Source organism: Pleurodeles waltl, chromosome 7 (assembly GCF_031143425.1).
Source record: "Pleurodeles waltl isolate 20211129_DDA chromosome 7, aPleWal1.hap1.20221129, whole genome shotgun sequence".
Lineage (NCBI taxonomy): Eukaryota > Metazoa > Chordata > Amphibia > Caudata > Salamandridae > Pleurodeles > Pleurodeles waltl.
This window is the reverse complement of record NC_090446.1, coordinates 265,569,833-265,597,779: the sequence shown is the minus strand read 5'-3', so window position 1 is coordinate 265,597,779 and position 27,947 is coordinate 265,569,833. Positions and strand designations below refer to the sequence as shown.

Here is a 27,947-nt window from a genome sequence, read left to right as displayed (position 1 = left end):
AGCGCGGTTACTCCTTCCTGACGGCTACTGACGACTGCTGCCCTGACTGCCGTCCTGCCTTGGCCCTTTCTTTGATGATGTATGGTAAAGCGAGACGATAGACGGGCCTCTGTTGGTGTAAGAAGACATCCTTAGTTAAGTATTTGGTGGGTCGCGCCCACAAATTTTGGTCTTTGTTTTGTCCTTAGGTTCTTAGATTTGGCCATTGCAGTGGCCAAAGCCGAGGGGTAAGTGCATTTGTGCTGTGTAAACTGAAAGTTTTACCCCCTTGATGTTTGTGAACAGCCAGTAAAAATCGTGAGATGTCTGGTCTGACTAAGTTTGGAAAACTTTGTTGCTTTGGTTGTAATAGGGACTCCCAGCTTGAGGACTCCTGTCCGATTCCTTCGGTTGGAACTCCCACATATGAGCTCTATTCTAAACATGGTGTTGGTCCTATTGCCTTTAATAAGACATGGACCCGATATACAAAGAAAGATGGTGTTTTAAAATGGCCAGAGAATGGTAGTTTCGAAACTGATGTGCTAGATAATTTAGAAGCAACGTTATTTAAAAGAAAAGCCCGGCCGGCAATGTTTGACTCTTTTCGCCTTTGGCGTAAGGAAGCCAAACAGAGAGAAATTAAACAAGCGAAACGAGATAGGAAAGCACAGGGAATGACGATTATACAGGCTGCTCAGCAATTCAAAGATGATGAAATAGATAATGCAATGGAAATTTCAGACAGACAGCATCGAATGGCAATAGATAAATGCTATCCGACGTTGCCTATCTCTTCCCTTGATAAAAGAAAAGATTTTGAGGAAGATTCCTTAATGTCCCACTTATTGAAATTGCCTCCGCCCTATGTACAAGGTGCTAATGCACCCCCGATGTTACAGCCTGTTCAGCCGCCAGTTGTGCTTCCGCCTGCTCCAGCTTTTCCACATTTGCCTCCTCAAGTATTGCCTATGCCAGCTTTGCCTTTAACTCCTTTGCCTTCTGCTCCTTTGGCAATTCCTAATGCTCCTTTAGTTAATTCACCTAATACCTTGTCCCCTATCCTTATGTCAAATTCTCCATCTACGCGTAAGCGATTTACCGATACTGTCTCTGGTCTCTTATCACCTTTCTTTGAAGCTTTAAATGTGTCTCCAGCTTTTTCTCGAAGACAGTCTCGTAGTCAATTCCCAGACTCCGAAGAGCGAGAAAAATTGGACTCACTTGCTTGTAGATGGATCAAGAAGGGTCCCCAATATAGTACGTCTGATATTATGTCCACCTTTCTGCAATGGAATGCACCTACGCAGAGATATGTTTTTAAAGTTATGTGCGATACTCTCGCTAAAGAATGGGAGGATATGAATTTGGGTTCGGTCCCACAGGATTTGTTAGATGTTCAGGCTGACTTTGACAAAGGACTTATTGTGGGTCCTAAGGTTGAAAACGCTGTCAGAACACTCATTTCTTTCAGATCCCTATTGTTCTCACAGACTTTTCCTGATTCTGATCCTTCAGTTAGGACAGTACTGAAAAACTATCCCATGAGAGAGGTTTCTCCAATATGGAAGGAAGAAGTTGCAGCAGCAGGTGCTAATCCAGCTATTCCTGCGCATTTTCAGCGCATATGGATACATGTCCCATGGAAAAGGTCTGAAGTTTTAGCACTTAAACAGTCACTACCAGATTCACGCAAAAATCCTGCTGGTTACTATAAAGAGTTGTCGCAAACAGTTGATGCATGTACTATGAATCTAGCAGATATTGACATGTTGATGGGAAATGTAGTTCCACAGACAATATGGGCTAAAATTCGTAGAGAGGATCACGCTCAAGAATTAGGCGGCGATTGGAACGCTATTATTGCCGCAGATAGAGGTCAAGTAGGTGGTGCAAAGCCCGACGCTTTGATCTCAGAACTCCCTGGTAGGATTATTACATTAATGAAAACAATGATGCCTGCTTTGAGAGTTAATTGGGATAAGCTAGCAGCATGTAAACAAAAGAAAGATGAAAGTGTTTCCGATTTCTTTACCCGATTTGAGGAGACATTCATTGATCACAGTGGTCAAGATATGGCTACAGAAGGGGGACAGCGATTATTTGTGGATAAGTTCGTATATAACTTGCTTCCTGAACTATCACACAAGCTAAAAGACTCCGAGAGTTCATGGGCAGTTTCTTCTTCCGCCCAGATATTGGCTACTGCACAATATTATGAAAATAGAGACAAAGAAGAAAGGGAAAAACAAGAGAAAAAGACGAAAGAATTAAAAACTAAAGTTCTCTTGCAACAGGCTTATCCTCCTCGTTATGTTCAGCCTCAGTTTCAACAGCCTCCGCAGTTTCAGAGGTTGTATCAAAAGCCTGAACCATTCATTCCAAGACCTTTGCTAGGTCCCAATCAATGTGCTTATTGTAGGGAGGAAGGTCATTTTAAGAACAGTTGTCCGGCATTGTTGCAGCGTAATGGAACAACATCTGCTTCACGAGGTCGTGGTGGTTCTCAGTCAGCAAATAGAGGTAGAGGTCGAGGTGTGTTAACCCAAGGGCAGCGTTCTTTTGTTCCTCCAAATTCCGGAAATTACTTTGACCAGCAAAATGTTAGGTCTACACAGTATTACAGTGAGGATCAGTATATTGAAGGAGGGAATGAAAGTCTTCATTTTGAATAGGACAGCCATGGACAAAGTAAGGGGGTTACGTCAATTCCAGTGGATCAGAATGGACCTTATGTTAATGTCACTACAATGGGTGTTTCAGAGCCATTTCTTTTAGATACTGGTGCCATGAGAAGCTCTATCATTCATTCTAAACTCCCTGGCGCACCTTTGTCTGGCTTAACGAATGTATCTGTAGGATTTTCTGGCGCCCCTGTTCGCAATCCAGTTTCTTGCCCTTTGCCTGTTTCAATAGGCCCTTATGATTTAGAAGCTCCACTTCTTCTGACGAATGGTTGTGGTGAAAATCTGTTGGGTTTAGATCTATTAAAAAGAATGCATGCTACGATATATTGTTCACCTTCTGGTGTATACCTCACTCTAGGACAGAAAATGACTAGTCCAATGTACTTATCAAAAGATCAATTCCCACCTGAATTGCTTTCTCTTCCCGAAACGCTTTGGGCTACGGGTCCGAATGACGTTGGTTGTCTTGAGATCCCACCTTATGTTGTTACTCTCAAGCCCAATGCTGAAATGCCACGTATTCCGCAATACAGAATCTCTACTGAAGGTGAGAAAGCACTTCTGGAAATTGTCCATGATTTGATTCAGAAGGGTGTGGTTGAGGAAACGAGAGGAAATACATGTAACAGTCCTGTTCTTCCGGTTCTTAAACGCACTGATCCTTCTCAGCCTCCTGTTTATCGTTTTGTAATTGATCTTCGGGAGGTAAACAAGATTGTCGTACCGCAGTTTCCTGTAGTCCCAGATATCACTGCTCTGTTGACGATGATACCTTCTACAGCGACTTGGTTTTCAGTTATCGATTTAAAGAATGCTTTCTTTAGTATTCCCATCGCCGAAGAGAGTAGAGATATTTTTGGTTTTTCCCTCGGAGGCCGAAGCTTCCGGTTTAAACGCGCACCTCAAGGTTATTGTGAAAGTCCCTCTGTTTACAGTCAAGCTCTAAAATGTCATCTTGATGCTTTTTCCTTACCGTCCGGTGCCGCTCTCATTCAGTACATGGATGACTTATTAGTTGCCGCTGATTCAGAGGAGATTTGCAAAAACGTGACCGTTGCACTGTTGCGTCATTTGTTTGATCTGAATCACAAGGTTTCCCCTTCTAAATTACAATATGTCTGTCGCGAGGTGACTTATTTGGGTCATCTCTTGTCAAAGGAGGGACGACGATTGACCCCCGAACGAATTCAGGCAATTGCACAAATGTCAGTCCCATCCACACAAAGAGAGGTACGTGCCTTTTTGGGCATTACTTCTTATTGTAGACAGTGGATTCCGAGTTTCTCTTTATTGGCTAAACCGCTGTTGGCGCTAACTTTAAAAGATACGCCTCAGCCTCTTCCGTGGACTGACGAGTGTCAGAAGAGTTTTACTGATTTGCGTATTGCTTTGTGTTCTGCTCCTGTATTGGGTACTCCTGATTACAGTAAGCCCTTTACGCTCTATGTCCACGAAAGAGAGGGTTGTGCATTGTCAGTCTTAACGCAGCGTTTTGGAGATCAACAGCGACCATGCGCATATTTCTCAGCTACGTTAGATCCAGTAGCTAAAGCATTGCCTAGTTGTCTTAAGGCGACAGCGGCAGCAGCAATTTCTATTCGACAGTCTGCTGGAGTAGTGCTAGATAATACTCTCATTGTTATGGTGCCACATGCAGTGGATATTTTACTAAATAGGACAAAAACGCAGCATCTTACGAGTGCTCGGTTGTCCGGATATGAGCTGACGCTTTTGGCTAGTCACATACACATCAAACGATGTAATACCCTGAATCCAGCTACTTTGTTGCCTCTTCCAGAAGAGAGAGATGTCTCTGAACAGCATGATTGTTTTCTCCGTACTGAAGAAGAGACTAAGGGTAGAATTGACCTAAAAGACACGCCATTAGTGAATCCAGATGGAACACTATGGGTAGATGGTTCTTGTTTCAAGCTCCCGAATGGAGATACAGTTTCAGCCTACGCTATTACCACTTTGCATACGATTGTGGAGACAGCACGCATTAGACATAATTCAGCTCAGGCAGCTGAATTGATAGCCTTAACTAGAGCGTGTGTGTTATCCAAAGGAAAAAGAGTAAACGTGTACACTGATAGCCAATACGCTTTTGGTGTAGCGTTTAACTTTGGGCGTTTATGGAAGGAAAGAGGATTCTTTACTTCCCATGGTACTAAGATACAACATGGTCAATTAGTGACTGAACTTCTTGAGTCACTTACAATGCCTACTCAGATAGCGATCGTGAAGTGTAGTGCACACAAAAAGATTGTGGACGATGTTGGTCGAGGAAATGCATTTGCAGATGAGGTAGCGAAAAAGACAGCCAGAGACAACACAAGTCGAATGTATGTTGTAGGTCCCGCAAACTGCGTAAGAGAAAAGGGAATGTGTGAAGATACAGTAGAGAGTGTGAAATCAATTCAAGGAGAGGCTACGGAGAATGAGTTGAGAAAGTGGAAGGAAAGTACAGGAATGTTAGATGAGATGGGATGTTGGGTTGAATTATCAGAACATCAACGTTGGCTGTTACCAGATGCTTATGTACTACCTGTAGTTACTATGGCACATGGTCCAGCTCACCTAAGTGCAAAAGGAATATGTAAACTTCTGGCTCCAGTGTGGCAAAATGAGGGGATCCCAAAGTGTGCAAATAATGTAGTAAAACATTGTATTGTTTGCTTGATGTACAATCCGGGAAAGGGAACCCCAACTCCAGCAGGTCATTTTGCTCCTCCAACATATCCATTTGAGGTGTTGCAGATCGATTATATTCACATGGAACGATGCAACAATCTCAAATATGTTCTGGTGGTAGTATGTGCTTTTTCTAGATGGGTAGAAGCCTACCCTCTGAAGGACAATACTGCTTTATCAACTGCCAAAATACTTTTGAAAGAATTCTTCCCTAGGTTTGGTTTGCCGCGCATTGTCTGGAGTGACAATGGGAGCGAATTTGTGGGTCAAGTCATGCAAAAAGTTTGTGCAGGTCTTGGCATAAAACAGAAGTTCCACGCGGCGAATCACCCACAGTCGGCTGGTTTAGTAGAATGCTACAATGGAACCTTGAAGCTTAAAATTGCTAAGGTGCAAGCTAGCACAGGACTTAATTGGCCTGATGCTTTACCATTGGCTCTTCTGTCCACCAGAACAGCAGTACACTCTCGTTTGGGGCTTAGCCCTTACGAAGTGATATTTGGTCGCCCAGCTAATGTATGGGGAGTTCCTCGCCCTAAGAAATACTCAGACTTGCCATACCCGATGTTGATTGACTACTTGCATGACCTTACAACTAAATTGCGTGTTCTTCATCAACAGGTTCAGAGTGCTCTACCAGAGGCTTCCACAGACCCAGGTCATTCCATCCGACCAGGTGACTGGGTCTGCACGAAAAATTTCCAGCGACAGAGAAATTTGGAGCCCAGATGGAGAGAGCCACGCCTGGTTCTTTTGACCACAAGAACAGCAGTTAAAGTCGAAGGAAAGAAAAACTGGGTGCATGCCTTGCACTGCAAGAAAGTGCCTTTGCCCTTGCCTTTCGATCAGTGGGTCCGTAGAGGCATCAGTGACTCTGAAAGTGAGAAAGTTCCGCAATTTGTACCATTCAGTGATGCGCGTCTAATTGGAACACTTTCTGAGAAAGAGGACGACAACATCCTTCAAGAAGCAATACCATCGCATCGACGCTTGAACACGACAAATCCAGGAACATTGTTTCAAAACCAGACTGCCTCTGGACAAGAACGCTATAATTTGAGACCAAGACCAAAGAACTTGTAACTTTCTCTCCTATGTAGTACTCTATCCCGGTTGCAGGGTCACGGTAGGAGTCTTAGTTACGACCTGAGTAAGTGGCAATAGGCCTGCAGGACCTCACAGTGTCATAGGACGGTAGATAATCGTGACTACAGTGATTGAGGAAGATTGCCGTGAGCATCCACTTAGAAAGATGGAGGCTACATTAGATAAAAGAGAAAGTAAAAATGTAAAGAATAATTGTAAAGAAATATGTAGTCGTTGTAGTATTGCTCTATGCGTCATTATATTGTCGTGTATTCTTTTGGCATCTGTAAACTGGATCATTATTACTCTGCAGCAAAAAGTTGTCTCTTCTCCTACCTCTACATCTTCTTCTACTATCTCTCCGCACCTATTTCACACTCTTCCCCAGCATGAACTCATCAGAAGAACTGAATACTTTAACAATTCCTTCGTCCAGTTGTTACATCAACATCAGTTAGTGATCAATACAACTGACTGTTGGGTGTGTGGACTCATACCACATACGGTAGAAAAAGGAATGCCATATTTAGTTCTTCCATTCTCCTATGAAGGTTCCGCTTGGGCTTATTTTGTCATTTTCAATAATGCATATCAAAGTAAAATTAAACAACCTGTCAGTTCACATAGTGTTGGTTCAGATTTCAGTCATAGTTTATTGATAAAGGGAATGGTAGCTATGGCTAAAATCATGGAAAAAAGTGAAGCTTCCATAGATGAAAGAAAAGCATATACCAATTGGAACATAACTAATTACATTTCCAGCCTCAATGATAAGATTGAGCAAGGAAAATCTCCTCCGATACGGGTCATACCCCAACAAGGAAATTTCTGTCTGCAAGTAAATGGTAGAACTCCAAACACCGGACAAAGAGAAAGTTTATGTTCCCATACATATGTTTATTCAGCCCTGAATTCACCGCCGTTAGTACCATCTCAAGGTACATACTTCGTTTGCCACGATAGGGCTTATACATGGTTGCCAGCTGATTTCTCTGGTACTTGTTATATAGCCTTTCTTCTTCCCCCTACATACACCGCTCCTGCGAACCATCATAAAAATAGATATGGCAGAGGGATTGTGGATTCGAAAGACACAGCAGGACAAGAGGGAGGAGATTTCCTCAAAGGATTTCTTCCCTTCTGGGGTCCAATGGCCAACAGCAGAAATATAAGGCAATTGGTTCGTGTCGTAGAAACCACCATAGACATCACTGTAGGAGCTTTAAGTAACATTACAGCTGAACTACAGGCTGATCGTCTTATGACCTTGCAGAACCGTGTTGCCTTAGACTTTGTTCTTGCGGATCGTGGTGGAGTATGCAAATTGATCGGATCAAGTTGCTGTATTTTCATACCTAATGACGCTCCGACAGTATACCAAGCTATCTCTAAGTTACACATAATCTCCGAGTCGATTCATCAGGACGAAGGAGATTGGTCCTTTTCAGAGTGGTTTTGGGGATTACTGTCCAAATGGGGTTGGAAGGTATTGACATTCTTTGGAGTAATTTTAGCTTTTATATTCTCTTGTTGTCTTTGTATGCACTGCGGTCCTGCCGTCTGCAACCTATGTGCTACTGCATGTATTCCCAAACCCAAGTCACAAAGAACAGAGAATATCAAAATGATGGTACAGCAACAGCTTGATGACCTCATGGCCATAGACATCGACTCAGATTAACATGAGTTTGTGTATCTTGCCTGAGTTCTGGCAAAAGGAGGGTCTGAGGAAATTCGATTTTTAATACGATCGTATCGACCCGCCATTTTGTGGCCCGCCGCCATTTTATGTTGCCTTCACTCAGGCAGCACAGCGAACGAAGTCCATTCTGCCTTTTCTGCTTATTCTGCAACATGGTGTTCAAAACAGTCTTCTGCCTCTATCTTTACAAGGCTGGTATTAAGGTCTGACCGAGTACACTAATCCCTGTCTGGTTTTCTAATCCTTGTTTCAACTATCTGTAGGCTCACACTATTCTCCGCCGATCTTATCTTATCGTCTGGCCTTCGCTGTCCTTTGCTAGTATTCTCTCATTTCACAACTGTCCTCCAAACGCACACAAACTTATCGCACCACATGCAACTTCGTTGTGGATCGGTTAATGAATTAGTTCAAGGGAGGGGTGACAAACACAGCTGGAGGGGAGGCAACCTTAAGTCACTTGATACTTTGTTCTGTCTTGTTTTCCGACATTTCTATTGGCTCTGTTCTATCTTTACATTATTCTTACTGGCTCCTTTCTATGTGTTCTGGGAGTGTATGTAGTTAATAAATGTTTTTATACGGTATATAAGATTGTGCGCCACAAAGTAAAGTGGCAGTCTCCTGAGAACATACCTTGTGTACTTCTTGGACAACTGTACTAGCTGCAGCTAATAAAATCTGATCTTTTACGCCTGACAGAGTGTCCCGTGTCTCTGTTAGTTGAGGCAGGTGAATCCAAGGAGATTTCAGGCGTACCCTGCGCCGCCAGGCCCATAAGGTTCTGGTTCTTCAGGACCATTGTTCTTCTTGGGTATCATTAAGTAGCAGGAACAACAACCACTGCCTACATCTGATATGGGATCTTTTCTATGGCTCCCTTGCCAAAGGAGCCATAACTTCCCCCTGCAATAGAGATAGTTGATTCTCTGCTAGCCATTCCGATGTTGGCGGTATTGGGGGAGGAAAGGATTGGAAAGGCAGGGATTAGCCCTTCCTCATGATCTGCAGTACCAGTGGAGGAGATGATTGTGTATTCTCCCTCCACCTGGGCAAGCATGGTCCTGCAGGACCAAACTAGGAGGGCTTTAAGGCGGCAGATCCCGGGGGCTGAATGGTGGATGACTTCTGGCTTCCAGACCCTCTGGTCTGATGGCACCACGCATACACGTCCTAATAGAATCTGGAGTGATTGTTTAGGACCGTGGCTGGAATAGGGCTGGTGCAGTGCCACGCTCCTTCCGTAGCCACTAAAGGGTGGAAAGGCACACAGTGGATGAGGGGTAGACAAGAGGTCCAAGGACTTGGCCGTAGCCTGTGATTCCTTAAAGCACTCCAGTGCAAAGTCTGACTTCCCATCAAACAAGTGAGTGCCATCGAAAGGCATGTCCATAAGGTTTGCCTGGACATCCCCTGAAAAAAACAGATGCCATAGGGCCACTGTCAAAGCAACTGCTCTGCCTAGTAAGTCAGTCATATCTAAGACACAACAACTGAACTTTGCTGCACCCCTCCTGTCTTTTTCTGCTTTTGAGAGGATGGCCCGGGACTCCACCGGGACTTGAGGCAGCAATTGTGCAACCATATCCCAAATGGTGTGCGGGAAACAGCCCAATAAGCACGAGGTGTTCACCGACCTCAGTGCCAGGCTGGTGGAAGTAAACATCTTTTTCCCAAGATGGTCAAACCTCTTGGATTCCCTGTCCAGATGAGCAGAAGGGAATGCGCAATGGGAAGTGGAGGCTTGGACTACCAAGCTCACAGGGGTGAGGTGTTGGCTGAGGATGCTAGGGTCGCCCAGTGCAGGAAGATGGCAGCGGGTGATCGCTCTATTTACAAGAGCCCCTGTGCTGGGCTTGGACCAAGTTCCTAGCCGGACATTTGTAAGTGCTTCGTTAAAGGGCATCGGTGTTTCAGATGAAGAAGACCTAGGCTGAAGCATTTCTGTCAAGATGTTTGTCTTGACAGCCCCTGGAGTGAGTTCAAGGTCGAGGACTGTAGGAAAGTACCATCTTGCCTGGCATGTTACCCCCATATTTCACTGTATATATGTTGTTTTAGTGTATGTGTCACTGGGACCCTGCCAGCCAGGGCCAAAGTGCTCATAAGTGTGCCCTGTATGTGTTCCCTGTGTGATGACTAACTGTCTCACTGAGGCTCTGCTAACCAGAACCTCAGTGGTTATGCTCTCTCTGCTTTCCAAATTGTCACTAACAGGCTAGTGACCAATTTCAGCAATTCACATTGGCATACTGGAACACCCTTATAATTCCCTAGTATATGGTACTAAGGTACCCAGGGTAATGGGGTTCCAGGAGATCCCTATGGGCTGCAGCATTTGTTTTGCCACCCATAGGGAGCTCTGACAATTCTTACACAGGCCTGCCACTGCAGCCTGAGTGAAATAACATCCACATTATTTCACAGCCATTTACCACTGCACTTAAGTAACTTATAAGTCACCTATATGTCTAACCTTCACCTGGTGAAGGTTGGGTGCTAAGTTACTTAGTGTGTGGGCACCCTGGTACTAGCCAAGGTGCCCCCACATGGTTCAGGGCAAACTCCCCGGACTTTGTGAGTGCGGCGACACCATTACACGCGTGCACTATACATAGGTCACTACCTATGTATAGCGTCACAATGATAACTCCGAACATGGCCATGTAACATGTCTAAGATCATGGAACTGTCACCCCAATGCCATTCTGGCATTGGGGAGACAATTCCATGATCCCCCGAGTCTCTAGCACAGACCCGGGTACTGCCAAACTGCCTTCCCCGGGGTTTCACTGCAGCTGCTGCTGCTGCCAACCCCTCAGACAGGTTTCTGCCCTCCTGGGGTCCAGCCAGGCCTGGCCCAGGAAGGCAGAACAAAGGACTTCCTCAGAGAGAGGGTGTTACACCCTCTCCCTTTGGAAAAAGGTGTCAGGGCTGGGGAGGAGTAGCCTCCCCCAGCCTCTGGAAATGCTTTGATGGGCACAGATGGTGCCCATCTCTGCATAAGCCAGTCTACACCGGTTCAGGGATCCCCAAGCCCTGCTCTGGTGCGAAACTGGACAAAGGAAAGGGGAGTGACCACTCCCCTGACCTGCACCTCCCAGGGGAGGTGCCCAGAGCTCCTCCAGTGTGCTCCAGACCTCTGCCATCTTGGAAACAGAGGTGCTGCTGGCACACTGGACTGCCCTGAGTGGCCAGTGCCAGCAGGTGACATCAGAGACTCCTTCTGATAGGCTCTTACCTGTGTTACTAGCCTATCCTCCTTCCTAGGTAGCCAAACCTCCTTTTCTGGCTATTTAGGGTCTCTGCTTTGGGGAATTCTTCAGATACCGAATGCAAGAGCTCATCAGAGTTCCTCTGCATCTCTCTCTTCACCTTCTGCCAAAGGATCGACCGCTGACTGCTCAGGACGCCTGCAAAACCGCAACAAAGTAGCAAAGACGACTACTGCAGCCTTGTATCGCTGATCCTGCTGCTTTCTTCCCTGTTTGCTGGTGGTGCATGCTCTGGGGGTAGCCTGCCTCCTTCTTGCACCAGGAGATCTGAAGAAATCTCCCGTGGGTCGACGGAATCTTCCCCCTGCAACCGCAGGCAACAAAAGACTGCATCACCGGTCCTCTGGGTCCCCTCTCAGCACGACGAGCGTGGTCCCTGGAACTCAGCAACTCTGTCCAAGTGACTCCCACAGTCCAGTGACTCTTCAGTCCAAGTTTGGTGGAGGTAAGTCCTTGCCTCCCCACGCTAGATTGCATTGCTGGGTACCGCGTGATTTGCAGCTGCTCCGGCTCCTGTGCACTCTTCCAGGATTTCCTTCGTGCACAGCCAAGCCTGGGTCCCCGACACTCTAACCTGCAGTGCACAACCTCCTGAGTTATCCTCCGGCATCGTGGGACTCCCTTTTGTGTCTTCGGGTGGACTGCGGTTCACTACTCTTCCAAGTGCCTGTTCCGGTACTTCTGCTGGTGCTGCCTGCTTCTGTGAGGGCTCCCTGACTTGCTGGGCACCCCCTCTGTCTCCTCATCCAAGTGGCGACATCCTGGTCCCTCCTGGGCCACAGCAGCATCCAAAAACCCTAACCGCGACCCTTGCAGCTAGCAAGGCTTGTTTGCGGTCTTTCTGTGTGGAAACACCTCTGCAAGCTTCTTCACGACATGGGACATCCATCCTCCAAAGGGGAAGTTTCTAGCCCTCTTCGTTCTTGCAGAATCCACAGCTTCTACCATCCAATGGCAGCTTCTTTGCACCCTCAGCTGGCATTTCCTGGGGATCTGCCCTCTCTCGACATTGTCGCGACTTTTGGACTTGGTCTCCTTGTTCCACAAGTACTCTAGTCCGGAAATCCACTTTGGTTGCCTTGCTGGTGTTGGTCTTCCTTGCAGAATTCCCCTATCACGACTTCTGTGCTCTCTGGGGAATATAGGTGCACTTTACACCTACTTTTCAGGGTCTTGGGGTGGGCTATTTTTCTAACCCTCACTGTTTTCTTACAGTCCCAGCGACCCTCTACAAGCTCACATAGGTTTGGGGTCCATTCGTGGTTCGCATTCCACTTTTGGAGTATATGGTTTGTGTTGCCCCTATACCTATGTGCTCTTATTGCAATCTACTGTAATTTGACATTGCTTGCATTACTTCCTTTTGCTATTACTGCATATTTTTGGTATTGTGTACATATATCTTGTGTATATTTGGTATCCTCATACTGAGGGTACTCACTGAGATATTTTTGGCATATTGTCATAAAAATAAAGTACCTTTATTTTTAGTATATCTGTGTATTGTGTTTTCTTATGATACTGTGCATATGACACCAGTGGTATAGTAGGAGCTCTGCATGTCTCCTAGTTCAGCCTAAGCTGCTCTGCTATAGCTACCTTCTATCAGCCTAAGCTGCTAGAAACACCTCTTCTACACTAATAAGGGATAACTGGACCTGGTACAGAGTGTAAGTACCCCTTGGTACCCACTACAAGCCAGGCCAGCCTCCTACAAGGACCTCCACTGCCTATGCACCACTACTGCATAGGAAGCTCCCTTCTCCGTAGCCACAGTTGGTATGGGAGCAAGTCAGTGTCTGGAGAGGTGTCTAGACCACTAACCTCTCCTAGCTCCTGATACTAGTCCAACTGGTGTTCTAAATGTCTAGTGACGCCTCCCAGTCTTCTCCCATGCCTGGCTGTGTGAAATAAGGCTCAGGCAACGATCTGGCACCTGTAGGCACCACTGGTGTCGGAACCTGTGACGTCATTCTGGTTCTGGATCGTCCAGAATCAGAATGAGACTGGTGCCGCTGGTGGGAGCATCTGCATCAGGACTGGCACCAGAAAGGTCGACTAAGTGCAACTGGCACCGGTCCGGATCCGGAATCAAATTTGTTAGACCCCCTCAGAGCTGAGGCCAAAACCACCAGCACAGAACCTGATGGGGCCTCCTCCGATCCCATGGGGCCTGAAGTCGTGCAAGAGGGGTAGCCAGCTCGAATATGCGGTGCATGGCCTTGTAAAACTCCTTAATCTGAGTGAGTGTCCATCCAGCACCCAGAAACGGGGGAGGCATGGAGTCGAACTGGGCAACGGCTCCACAGAACCATGCCAGGAACGCTGATGTTCCCTGCTCATCCCGTCGGCCAACACCTAAGTGAAGTGGACCTTTTGTGAATCTTACCAGAGTGTCCGAGGACCTCGAGTGGGAAAAGAGGACGTGGGGCTCCTCGAGAGGTCCCGCAACCTCATTCTAGTCCGGGACTGAGGAGTCACGCATGCCATTGTCGACGACTGCCGGAACCGCTCCTTCAAAGCCTTCGTGCCATGGCCCAGCAGTCAAAGCGCAATTTTGAGACATGGTCACGCTCGGGACACCAGAGGCAAACAATAAGGGGGTCCATAACTTGCAAGGGGCGGTGACAGGTGCCACACGGTTTGAAACCTGTCTTCTTTGATAACATTTTCGACATCTGAGAAAAAAAAATCTCAACAAAATGTCAAAAAAAGGCCTGTCAAAAAGTGACAGAGGAGTAGCTCTCTCCAGATCTGCACTAACTGGCAAAAAAAAAAAAAAGAACTGATGAACCTATATAGGTACCCGCAACATCACTTCCGGCACCAACAATGCCAAGGACGCTACGTGAAGTCGAATGGAGCCACCCGATGGCACGCGCAGGGGTACTGCTCGAGCAAAAGTTTCCGGATCCAGTTTGACGCCTGGGAAAAATAAAAGGTAAGGAATCTGCAGTTAGAAGTCTCTATCAGATACATATTTTACATAAACTATCCCGTATTAGCAAACCATAACTGAGAAGACATCCTCAAACTCCCATCCATACAGTCCAAGAGCTGCAAGAACAAAGCAAAGAAAGATATGGGCTATATTACTGCTGGTAAGGTAGCACAACCTCTAAAAACGAGCATTGGTAAAGCCCATAGGTCTCCCCTATGCAAGAGCTATTTGGCAATGTGTTTTAGCCATGGTGTGCACCAGTGTGGCTGTCGTTCAGCATGGCTAAAATTTTGTGGCATAGACTGTCGTAGAGTGTCGCAGAGAGGCACAGGGGAAGTAGGGTGTTGTAGAGTGTCGTGTGTGGCGTTGGGGAAGTCGAGTGCTATAGTGTAGAGTATTGTGGAGCACAGGTCTACAGAGTTGTAGAGTGGAATGGAGGGGCATAGTGGTCAGTAGTTCAGTGGTGGAGAGTGTTGTAGAGTGGAGCTGCATAGTGTCGTGGAGTGGCATGGAGTGAGGTAGAGTGGGGTGGATTGGACTGGAGTGGGGTGGATTGGTATGGGTGGAGTGGACTGGAGTGGTATGGATTGGATTGGACTAATTTGGATTGTGGTGGACCGGACTGGCTTGGATTGCAGTAGGGTGGATTGGGGTGAGGCTGACTGGAGTGGGTTTTTTTTTTTTTTTTTAAGTGTGGTGGATTCAATTGGATTGGACTGGGATGGACTGGATTTGGGTTAACTGGACTGAAGTGGGAGGAATCGTGGTGGATTGACTGGAGTGAGGTGGATTGGACTGGTATGAGGTGGATTAGAGCAGGGTGAATTGTGGTGGATTTTACTGGATCAGACTATGGTGGATTGATGTGGAGTGGGCTGGATTGGAATGGACTGGATTGGTGTGTGACGTGGATTGGATTGGGGTGGGGTGGATTGAAGGGAGGTGGGGGATTGGAGTGGGATGGGTTGGACTGGAGTGGGAGAAGTGAGGTGGATAGGGGAGTACGGTGGACTGGAGTTGGGAGTATTGGGGAGGGGAGTGGATTGTGGGGTGACACGGATTGGGAAGGACTTGTGTGGATTGGAGTGGGGTGGATTTCATTGGATTGGGTGGATTGGATTCTGGTGGATTGGTTTGGAGTGAGGAGGATTGGTGGGGGTGGTTTGTACTGTAGTGGACAGATTGGATTGATGTGGGGTTGACTGGTTTGGAATGGGGTTGAGTGGATTGGATTTGATTGTTGTGGGGTGGGGTGAGGTCGGATGGGATGGACTGGAGTGGAATGGATGTGTGAATTGGATTGGAGTGGGGTGGATTTGATTTGGGCTGGAATGGATTGGAGTGGAGTTGTTTGGATTGGAGTGAGGTGGTTTGGATTTGAGTGGATTGGATTGACTGGGGTGGATTAGATTGATAGGGATGATTAGAGTGGGTTGGATTGTAATGGGGAGGATTGTGGGGTGAATTGGATTGGTGTGGAGTGAATTGGATTGGTGAGGATTAGATTGGAGTGAGGCGGTTTGGATCGGAGTAGGTTGGATTGGAATGGGGCAGATTCGAATGGATTGGGGCGAACTGGCGTGGGGTGGGTTGGACTGGAATGATGTGGATTGGATTGTAGTGAGTTGGACTGGATTGGTGTGGGGTAGGGTGGATTGGATTGGATTGAACTGAACTGAACTGAACTGGAGTCACGTGGTTCGGATTGGAATGGGTTAACTGGATTGGACTGAGTGCGATGGATTGGACTGGAGTGGGTTGGATTGGTGTGGGGCGAGGTGGGGTGGATTAGACTGGATTGGACTGGGTTGGATTGTGAGGTGAATTGAATTGATGTGGGGTGGATTGGATTGGAGTGGGTTGATCGGAGTGGGGTTGGTTGGATTGGGGTGGACTGGTTTGGAGTGGGGCAGTTTGGATTGCAGTGGGGTGATTTGTAATTTTCTCACCTCTCAATGAAGCATCTTCCCACTAGTACCTATTTGACTCATGAGTCCAAGCCGAAAGTATACTGATACCTGGGAGGGATGCAAATCTACAAACACCGCAAGCACCCTATTTGTGTAAGTAGAGGTGATATGCCAAGTAACTTTATCAACGACATTTAACAGTGGACAAAAACATAAATCAATAAATAGCTCCCAAGTCTCCAGACAAGCCCACTTATCAATCCAAGGATATAGCATCAAAAGGGTCTATATAAAAAAATAAAAAAAATAAAAAAAAAGCTGTTAGCTCTGTTAGAAATGGCACTTTCTGCAGGGTCATCCCCAGACTTTTTGTCTTACTCCTCCTCTTTTCTGACCCTGTTTTTGCTGTCTTTAGGACTCTGGGCACTTTACAGCTGCTATCCAAAGCATGTGCTCTGTGTCTAAAACATGATAGCACTGGCATCTCCATGATTGGCATATTTGATTTACTGATAAGTCCAGAGTAAAGTGCACTATATAAGTCTAGGGCCTGTAATTCAAATGCTCCTAGTGGGCCTGCAGTACTGATTGTGCCACCCACTACCGCAGCCTTTCAAACATGTCTCTGCAGAGCCTGTGTGCGCAGTTTAAACTGGCATTTTGACCTGGCAAGTGTACTCACTTGCAAGACCCAAACATTCCATTTTATTACATGTATGTCACCCCCAAGGTAAGCCCTAGTTAGCCCCAAGGGCATGGTACAGTGTATTTAAAACGTTGGACATGTATTTTTATGTTTAACATGTACAGATACTGAAAAACATATAAATTCGTTTTTCTCTATTGCAAGGACAATAGCTCCCATAGGCCAATATTGGGGGTAACTTGAAACATTTTTAAGTGTAAATTCCAATTGGAAAAACTTGAAAAATTGAGTTTGCTGTCTCTGGACTCGCAATTTAAAAATACAGATTTTGGTAAAGTTGTTTTTAAAATTGCAGGTCTGAAAATGCCACTTTTAGAGAGAATTTTTTTTTTGTTTTTTTTACTTTAACCATTCTGTTCTTTAGCTTGTCACTGAAAACACATCGGAGTTTAGGTGACAGCTACATTTATGCATTCACTCCAGACAGCCACAAACAGGAAGAGCTGGGTGAGACAGGAGATACATCTGCATTCATCTGAATACTGATAGTCATCCTGGGCAAGGGATGGAGAGGCAGTTCACATTTACATCTGAATAGGGAGTGTCCTGCCCTCATACAAAGGGCTCATTACCCCCTAATGCAGAGGTCTCCAAACTTTTTAATGCCGCGCCCCCCCAGTTGAAAAATAAAAATCATTGGGCCCCCCTCAGAATTTTTCACAATTATTTTATAAACATGGCAGTGTTTAAATATGTCTAAACCTATTTAAACATTGCAGTTAAGTACCGTTACCTTTTTAAAACTGCAATAACATGCTTGTGCTTAAAACAAAGGCCTGTTATCTGTATAATGTTTATTTTGGCCAGAGTCTGGGGCCCCCCCTGGGATCACTTCAGGCCCCCCTAGGGGGGCCCACCCCCCCAGTTTGAAGACCTCTGCCCTAATGGTAGACTGAAGCCAGGGCTGGGTTGAAAGGGAACCTTGTGCACTTGAAATAATTATTTTGAAGTTACCCCTGCATCACGGGCCATTTTGGGTATAAGTACTGGGCCTCTGACACCATATACTCAAAATGCTTCAGGACTGAGGACATTCTGCCAGGAAGAAGGACTGCTGTGCAGTCATGAGGACTGCCACTTTGCTGTCTGCCCTGCTGTGTTGGCCTGGTACTTCTTGCCTGGGAATGAGAGGACTGGATTTACATCCTGCAATCTAAATTTTCTCAAAGGGCCTGACTGAGCTTGCCTCATGTTTCTGAAGTATCAGAGATATCAAAGACTTCATCTGCATCTTGCTACCAGCACCTGGGCTCCTCTGCTGTGAGTCCTGCCCTGCCAAGAGGTACCAAATCCAGTCCTGAGCCCTTGAAGGTGAGTGTGGAGCTGAAACCCAAGAACTGACGCAACAACACCGGCACGTCACTTGAAACCAATGCATCCTGCTACAGAAACACTGCTTTGCCACTGCCTGCACCAAAGCCACAACTTGGCCAACACAGCACAGATGCATCAGAACCAGTACTCAACGCTTCTGGACATCTACGTATCAATGATGCTGCCCGATTGAGGAACAACGCTTTGCCTGCCAACGCAACCCATCCCCTCCTCTGGATCAACGCATTGTCACCGAGCATCAATGCAACAAAGGTACTGTCAGTGGGTCTGCATGACTCCTGCACCTGGCCCACGCTCCATCACAGTCGGACTGCACTTTTGGATTTGCCCCCATCGAGCACAACCAGATAGCTTTGACTGGAGCTTTTGTCTTTTAAGCACTACATTTTGATTTAGCCTTTAAAAATTCCTGACTTGACTTGGCATGTTGGATTTTTGTTGTTTTAGACTTGTTTGATCCAGATAAATATTGGCTATTTTTCTAAACTAGCGTGGAGTCCTCTTGTGGTGTTTTCATTGTGTTACTCTGTGTGTGCACAAATACATTACACATTACCTCTTTAGTTTAGCCTGACTGCTATGTGCCTAGTTACCAGTGGGTGAGCACAGGTAATCTTTGAGTGTGTCCCTACTTGGACAGAGTGCAATTTTCTGCCAACTAGAGACCCAGTTTCTGACATGGTCCACAGGTGTCTGAGCGGATCTTTGCTTTATAAAGTTTTTGGTAACCATAGATTTTAGAGAATGCTATGTTGCTTATTTGAATTTCAATGTATAATTGCCTAATGTCACTAGAAAGAAGTGAGGGTGAGGAGCAGTAGATGTGCTGAAGTATATCGTTAATGGTGCCGTCTCAGAGGCGTGATAAAAACAGCCTCAAAGGCAGGACAAAAGTAAAGTATTTACCAATGACATCAAGTGATTTTTGAAAGGCAAGCCCAGGAATGAATTTAAGTGATGGGTATGGTTAAAACAACAGGTCAAAGCACTTGCGCGCTTGACCTAAAAATGGCACAGTTTGGAGAGAAGCAAGGGGAGCAGTCTGCAAGGAGGGCTATGCAGAGTAAGGGGCATGAGAACAGGCACAGTCCGGAAATGAATTGGCAAAATTTGCAAAGGCGGCCTTTCGAAGGGCCAAACACAGACAGAATGCAGGGAGAGGAACAATGTACGGTTATGCGTAGAGAGATAGGAAGGGTGGGGACAGGGAGAAAGTTGGAAGCAGTGTACAGCAGGATGTAGCAGATAATAAGCACTAATTAAATAATAAAAAAATAACACATTACAAAAACGGTCGTCAACTCGAATTCATGCTGCAGCACTAAACACTATCTTCATGCAACATACTGGCTCGACTCGTGCACTCCGAATATACTTGTGACTGGATGAGGGGGATGTTTAGCCTCCCACACTGCACCTCCTTTGCCTACAGCTGTGTTCCAGAAGATGTCCTAATAGCTACAGAGTGTAAGGCGTACCACCAAATACCAGCTATGAGAGCTGTGAGAACAACTCCCAGCATAGGGGGCTGGTTATTTTTACGGTTGGGGAAGCACACGAGGAGAGTGTTTCTCTGGGCAAATGGTCAGTAGGGGTACAGACGGGAGCAGGGAGCACGGGGGTTCTAAGCGCATAAGGGAAGAGAGAAACAAAGAGTAGTAAGGGCTGGGGATTGCATGGAGAAATAAGTACACTAGTCGAGAGAGCCACATGGAAAACAACGAAATGCAGGAGGGGATGGTAGGGACGCCATGGGTGCAAAGAACAATGGATAAGGAAGACCTAAAACTAGAAAAAACACGCACTAATCAAGGGAGCAGCAGATGGGGGAGTGAGAGAGAAAGAAATAGTACCTGAATCATGCTGGGAGCAGCGGACGGGCACTGATTAACTTTAACCAATCAGTGCTTGGTCCCTGCTCTAGAGAAAGGATCAGAAATTATGTTTGGAAGGATTGGTCAACAAAGATGGCTGCAAGGAAGAGGGACGTAGAAGCCAACAAATGGTAACAATGGGTGGGCTTAAAGCCCTGATGAATGCACTAGCGTATGTGCTCTCAGGCTCGACCCTAAAAATAGATATTAGCAACAACTGTGTTCTCAGCAAGGCATTATCCTCAACTGATATATGTATGAAATTGCCATTATGATAATTCCGAAGTGAAATTTTCTGTTGAAGGTAATTTGTGTTATTTGGCATTATGCTAATTATGAGAAATGTCGTAAACTACGCTAACATGAAATTTCACACAGTTGTGCTGCACTGGCTAGTTTGAGCAAAAATTATCTCAGGAAAGAGTTTGGGCAGAAAATATATCCCAAGAGACATTTTCTTCATGAATAAATCCTACTTCAGGTATCTCGAGTGACGTTTGAACGGAAGGTAAACTCTCAGTTCACTTTTAATTCAAAATATGGCTCAATAAATTGCATTTTGTTTATTTGATATATACTTTTGCAAGATTTATCTGTTATTTTTCGTTGTTTGGGGGGGGGGGGGGGGGGGAGGGGGGTGAATTACACAAATTTGAAGATGTAAAATTAATGATGTCCCACAAAAGCAAATACAGCAATTTTGAGGGGGCGCACATCCGTGCAAGACTAGCAGTCACTATAGAGTTAAAGTCATAACTTGCATTCCACTGTGTGGCTGTCTTGAGGTCAAAGGAAAATAAATCACACTCAAGTGGAAGGAAATTTCAATGCTCCACGGCACATGTATTGTTCTGCACAAAAGTTACTTATGGCATTAACCAATCTGATTTCTGGATACCATTTTTAACATAACCTCTGTTAACTTATGTTTAAAGTTTAGGTGCATGTGTTTTTTAAAAGCTCCACGGTCGGCAATCCGCTTGTTTGAACTGCTGTCAAAGAACCATGGAGTTTGCGCACGGAGTACATAATACAATGACAAACTCACAAAAATCTTTTAGTTAGGCCCGATATTAAAGATTTAGTTTTATTTTCAAAAATTGATTCATCGAAGCAATAGCAGTGCAATAAAGTGGCAGGGTGCAACAATATATATCTGAAATAAACAAATGCGCTTTATGTGAGGTTACTGTGAGAATAACCATGCGATGCATTAACTAGGCCTGTTAAAAAACAAAGCCTCTCTGAAACCTCAAAGGGCGCGTGTGTACTCCATGCATCAACCATTCATTTTTTTAACTGAGGCAAAAGGTCAGATTTCATGACCTTATAACCCCAAGGCTGGAATGTAGATGTCACGGGCTTTCAAATGATACCTAATTTATGAAAATCTGTGCATATTTAATTTGAAGTCAAAGGTCGAATTTAATTGTCTCCTGACCTTTAGCCAGAAGTTATGTGGTAGAGACTTCAACATTATAGCCTAGTTCGTTAAGTATAGTGCAAATATTTGCAAAGTATATAAATTAGTACTTACGTGATAAAAGGAGAAATCGACAGAAACACAGAGAAAAGAAAAGAGACAGAACCAGGCAGACATAAATGCTGATAGGTTTTCCAATACCGATGTTTTTTTTTTTTGGGGGGGGGGGGAGGGGCATTAAAAACCTCCGACACGTGCCACTCACAAACGAGCACTAACCTGATGGGAATAATGTTGGAAAAGAGAAGCAGAAATCGGATGATCTGTAGATACCAGCGGCCTGCGAAATGCTGCAGCGCCACCATGACCAAGGAAACCACAATGAGAGCACTGAAGAGGATTTTCGTCAAACAGTTGACTTCCAGGTCAAAGAGACCAATCTGCAAAAGAAGACATGGGGGTTAAATTCGAGAACTCGGCCAGAGGCGTTATGTTGGTCCCTGTTGCGTGGCAGAGCCTACATCCCTTCAGGGGGTCCGTATTCAGCCCAAGGCCAAGGTATGTCTGTGAGATATGGGAGACTGGGTGCCCTTCATCACATTCTGCAGGAGGGGCCCATCAGTTTGCATTAGGCTGCTGAACCAGGCCTTCGGTTACAACGCCAGAGTTTAGCTACATGCACCAAAGTATGGGCTGCAGGAACACGTGAAATATGATGGCATACAAGAGACACAGACAAGGACACACACATTTGACCAGAATCAAAACTCAAATAATCTCTGCAATGAGAACACCAATGCTCCAAAACCGAGTTGCATAAAACATGTCCACAACACCTGGCACAACTCCATTGCAGTCATAATTTTAACTGCTGGGCCTGTTTTTAAATTAAATGGGCATCACATCAAATAATTACTAAGAGCTTTATGGGCTAATTGATCAGCTGTTCGATTTCTATCCCACACAGACTGTATATCTGGCAGCGCATCAAGTACTGCAGTTAACTTCTTTTTCTGTTAATGTACGATTATATTTTTAGTTACAAGGGTATAAGATAACCTGTCCTATGACAAATATTACCAACTGAATCATATTATGAATTCATGAGCGTGTCATCAATTACAGCTATCGTTGTCCTCATTAGCTCATGGTTGGCTTAATTAACAGAATCCAAGTTGAAATTTTAAAGTATCAGAGAAAGAACATAATTTGATAAATACTACCCTTTGCAAGAAAACCATTTAAAATATAGGATCATGTCTGCCCCCAGTTACACTGATACTATGGATCAGATGTGCCAGAGAAGAACCACCATGGGGTAGTGACCCTCAAAACTGTCTTTTGTAACCACCTCTATTCTCACCAACGTATCCCATGTTTAAAAAATATGCATGTATGTTTTTCTCTTTCAAATCACCTCCAATACCAATCCCCGGGATTCCCTTACATGCACTCATAAATGATTTTAAAAAAAAAATTAAAAAAAAGGAATACCTGCTGTCGTACTACACTACATCATCACCCATAAAAGACACTCACTTTGAAAAATGTCGTACACGAGCAAGGATCGCACAGCGTCCAATGAAAAACAGTGGAAATGCAAAGTCCCGCCACCCCTGCGCCTACTGTTGCCTTTTCATAAAAATAGCCAAATAAGATAGCTTACAGACATTTCTATTTACAATTATCAATTTCAATTGAAGATTGTTTATGGAGAACACTACTTCAATGTGCATGTTTTCTCTTACCAGTGCACTAAATACTTTTTTCCAAGATACTGAGCGAGAAAAATTATTATTTTCTTAAATCAAATTTTACCTTACTCCGTGGATTTGAAGCATTCATCACACTTCGCTGTTCTTTGCCTGTATAAAGCACAACTCCTATAACAGTACCTGATAAAGATCACAGAAATAAGAAATAAATCTTCTGCTAAAGGAATGACAACACACAATGCTGTTCTCAAAAAGATGCCTTTTGTTATCAGCATGAGGCGATCACCAGGAAAACAACTCTTACACTTCATGGTTGAGGTTAGGAATGTGGGGAAATTTGGTATTACAATGTCTGTATTTTTAAGTACTGGTTAACTATACATCATAGGCTAAAGAAGAATGCACGTGAAGCTAACCCTATGGACTTAGTAACAAAGGGACAATAAAAAGCAACCGCTGCAGTTGATTGATCACAGCAACATAGCCCTAATTTTACTTCCAATGGCCACGAAGTCCAAAGTTTGCACACTGTGATTAGTTCAAGGCTCACACCAACCCCTGCAGGCCATTGGATCTCTCACTGGAAACATCCGTAATTGTACCCTTCTCTACCAGAAACCTGCAACAGATGTGCCTGGTTTCATTAGTAAATATTTGTCCTGGGGCCACATGCCTGTTGTTCATTGAATTATGTGCCCTTTAGCTATCAATGAATATGTAACATTCGTTTTCTTTCTACCCGGATTATTCATCTCAAAATTGCGCCTTGTGCTAGTTGATACTAGTTTATCTAGTGATACTTCTATTGCTAACTTTGATAATGAAATGGTCTACATTGTCCTACACTTTACAAAAAGGACAGAGTAGACCTGCTTTTCTGCTCCCCATCTGAACACTGCATCTTAACACAATGATGTTACCAGACATGCCACTGTCCGGCCCAAGAACTGATGCTGCAGTTTTGATGTCACCTTTTTATGGCAATTATGTGGTGAGAAGCATTTAAAACGCCAAATGGGTTTAATGTACAAACACATGCAGCAATAAGAGGAGACACACTGGAGGGAGCCAAAGGGGGGAGAAGAGAGGGAAAAAGCTGTGAAGTTCATTTCAAGCACTGAAGGGAAGGTGGAAGCATGCATCCAAACAGCCAAAAGGATTGAGTGACAGATGAATACTTCACGGAGCTGAGCCATGACTGACAAAGTCTCAAGCAAAAGCACCAGGAGGCAGGTCAAAGAAAGCCGGTGGTTGGAAGCGGCCCCCCGAAAGTGCACTCTATGTAAAATGCTAACACCAGGTCTGATTGACAGCTCAGCTGTCAAAACCAGACCAAACAAACCATTGCTATACATTGTCAGTTGCCACAACGAATGCATTTCCACTGCAGTGTAAATAATGTTAAAAAATACTATGTGCCCCTCTTACACATCACCCTATAAACTTAAGAAGGCTGCAAACCTGAATTGACCGTTTGGAGTTCAAACTTGAGACCTTTGCAGAGGGTGCATTAGACCTCAAAGCCCCTTTTGACACAATTTTTAGCAGTTCAAATTGAAAGAATGAGAGTTGTTCGCTGAACAATATTAGCTTATAAATCTCTTGCAGGCTTTCATATTATATCCTGATTTTAGGCGCCGGATTCACAGAGCCATTTGCACATGCAGTTCTGACTTTCATACACAAATGACTCTAATTCCGATGCAAGGAGTTCACAAAAGGTGGCTTATACACTTATTTTAACACGTGCAATTTTACCCCAAAATGTCATAATATTGCTTATGGGTTAATCAGACTCAAAGGATCGTCTATGGTTGCTCCAGGGCGGAACTTTTCTTGAGGCTCGGGGAACAACCAACATGTTGGGTGTATTCTCCTATTCAACTCCTTTTTGCTTGGAAATCTCAGACTATTACCTGGTTGGGAATGGAGCACTTCCAAACCTTGGTGGAGATTTAGACCATGGGAGTGATATTGTTCTTTTGAAGAAAGACAAAGTGCCCTTGCATAAAGACAATGGCATTTCTCCCATGCTAAAACAGAAAATGTACATTTACTTTCTTTGTAAATGGTGACCAATGTGTTGAAGGAAAGGTGAGAGTGCTGATGCCCCAAAGGAAACCCCCAAGAGCCCGCTCCAGTGCACCCATGTGGAAGAATTTTGCAAATAAGATTTCAGGTACATTTTTTAGGATGTGCAGATTTATCTTCTTCACAGTTAACATAGCAGCGACCAGGCATGTAACAGGGTGTTTTACAGTGGGTAATGCTTAGAGCTCCTTGAATAGCTGTTTCAGTGGAAACCGAAAGCTAAGCTTAGATTGGAAAAATTTGTGTAAACAATAAAGGTTTTATTTAAAAAAAAAAAAAAGCTATTTTTAAATGGAATTACTTCTCATAGTATGTCTCATGACTGAGAAAACCAAATGGGGATTAACAGCATAGAAAGAGTAACTATATTTTCATCAGAAATCCTAAAATGACCCACAAAAGCTCCCCAGTTCGTAGTGGGCGCAAATACAACAGAATGAAAATGTTTAGGAACACAGAACTCTCAGTGTGACCTTTTAACCCGAAGTTTAAACGTTCGAGTGTCATCTGCACGTCTGTCACTATATTAAATATCACAAATGGTCTAAAAAAAGATCGGAATGTAAATGATAACAATAATTAAGGGTCACAAATTTCGCGAGGAGAATCTAAATTCCAATCTTTCCTTGGAACCAGTGTGTCCACAAGGTAATTATATGTCAAGTCAAATGCCCTGAGGTGTTGGGACAATTGGGAAATTTCATCCCCTCCCTAATTCACACAACTTGACAGACATGATTATTCCAATTACAGACTAGATTGAACAAAAAATTGCTACCATGCTCTTCCAAAACATACTGCATTCTGTGTTGATCTTACCTGAAGCAATGACTGTGCTGGCCCAGAGAGTGTTCTCAATACTTAAGCTTTCGTTTATAGGGGGATCACTGTCCTCCTGGAAAAAAAAAAACACAGCGTCCTAAAAATCTTATATAATGTGGGTGCTTTTGAAATTGTAAATGTATATGACTAATTAAGTGAAATCTCACAGCCACACTCTTTTTTACTGGCAATACTGCAGATTAAAAAAAAAATCTATATCAATATATAGTTTATTTTTAAGTAAGGAGAAAGTTGACCGGTCACTTCTGGGCTAAATGGAAATAATATTTTTTATTAGTTCAACATACCTTATGTCTTAGAACTATCCTGAGGATTTTGTGGCAAGAAACACAGATTGCCACCTGCACATTACAAACAAAAACTGCAAATGATAACACACAGAGTGCCCGTTTGTATTTGGCATTTCTTCAAGGCGGTGTATTTTAATGTTCACATATGGGGCTCTCCATTCTCAAATGAACCACAAAAAAACATGAAAATAAAAATTGGTTTCACAGTTTATCAGCATAGCTTTAGAAATTATACCACTGTAATATAATTGAATGAGGTAGTATTTTGCAAATAAACTTCAGTTTAAAACCATAGTTGACAATGCCAATAGGTTGTGCCTTTGAAACATATTGGCTTGTTAATGGGTTTTAACCACCTGCACAGCATCTCAGATGCTAAGCAGCATGGCGAAACCTTTAAAAACAAACAAAAAAGTGTTTGACGCAGCCACCCGCAATGTTTTGTAGGTGCACGCACCAACCATGCACAGATCCTCAAAAGGACATTGATGCTTTTTTTCATTTTTTTTTTTTTTTAGTTACCCAGCAGCTAAAAAGAATAAAAAACGTGCAAAATGTGTTGCTTTTGACTCATAAGCAGGCGTGGTTACACTTGGAGGGCCGGAGGGCACCAAAGAAACACGGCTGCGTAACCAACAAAGAGGAGATTGGGAGGATGTGGAAGCAACACAGGGAGAGGGATGTAGATCAGAAGCAACGTGGGGTTGGTGAAAGCAATACGTAGGGTGTGGGTGAGGGAAAGCAACATGGACGTGCGGGGAAACAATCATGAGAAGCACACGAGCGACCGAGAGAAAAAAACAGTGCAGGAAGAGGGAGGAAAAATGAGCGAGGCAGTTTAAAAATACCTGCACTCTTATTGAGTGCGTAACACAGAAGAATAAAATAGTCCTTAAAAAGCAAGCACTGGAACGGGAGATGCAAGTCAAAGAGATGGTAAAGAGGAAATACTCTATGGGACACACAAATACAGGATTGACATGCAGGGACACAAACAAAAAGCAGCCAAATGAGAGTGACAAGAACGCTAACCAGTGGTAAGAAATGGGATGCCACCATACCCCTTTACATTCTTGATAAGCCACAATATTCCTTGCAACAGACAGCGCATTTGCTGTCTAGCAGTCTTGGTAAAAAAAACAAGAATTATAAACAATGGCTGTGCCTTTTCGTAAAAATGTTAAGTAGACTCTTCAACTTTGTTTTTAATCCTTGTAGCAAATTAAATAGGAAACAAACTTTGGGATGACTCTGGCCACTGGCACCACAGAAGAGGATGTGTATAAATATATTAACTGAGGTGCAGCAGTTAACATAATTCACTCGTGTGCAACCTCATCACAACAACAGGACAACAATTATCAACTAAAGAGTATTGGTGCTATGTGCAGCCAGC

At 44.3% G+C, this 27,947-nt stretch overlaps 1 protein-coding gene across 2 annotated transcripts in view; it reads right to left on the bottom strand.

Moving 5' to 3' along the window:
* Positions 1-27,947, bottom strand: part of ATP9A (ATPase phospholipid transporting 9A (putative)) — a 534,117-nt gene that overhangs the window by 328,712 nt on the left and 177,458 nt on the right. For both annotated transcript variants that reach the window (XM_069243632.1, XM_069243631.1), the window contains exons 9-11: positions 26,238-26,313; positions 23,431-23,507; positions 21,892-22,052 (exon numbers count right to left, since the gene is read on the bottom strand). In XM_069243632.1, coding sequence (XP_069099733.1) covers positions 21,892-22,052; positions 23,431-23,507; positions 26,238-26,313 — 314 coding nt within the window. The remainder of the gene's footprint in view (positions 1-21,891; positions 22,053-23,430; positions 23,508-26,237; positions 26,314-27,947) is intronic.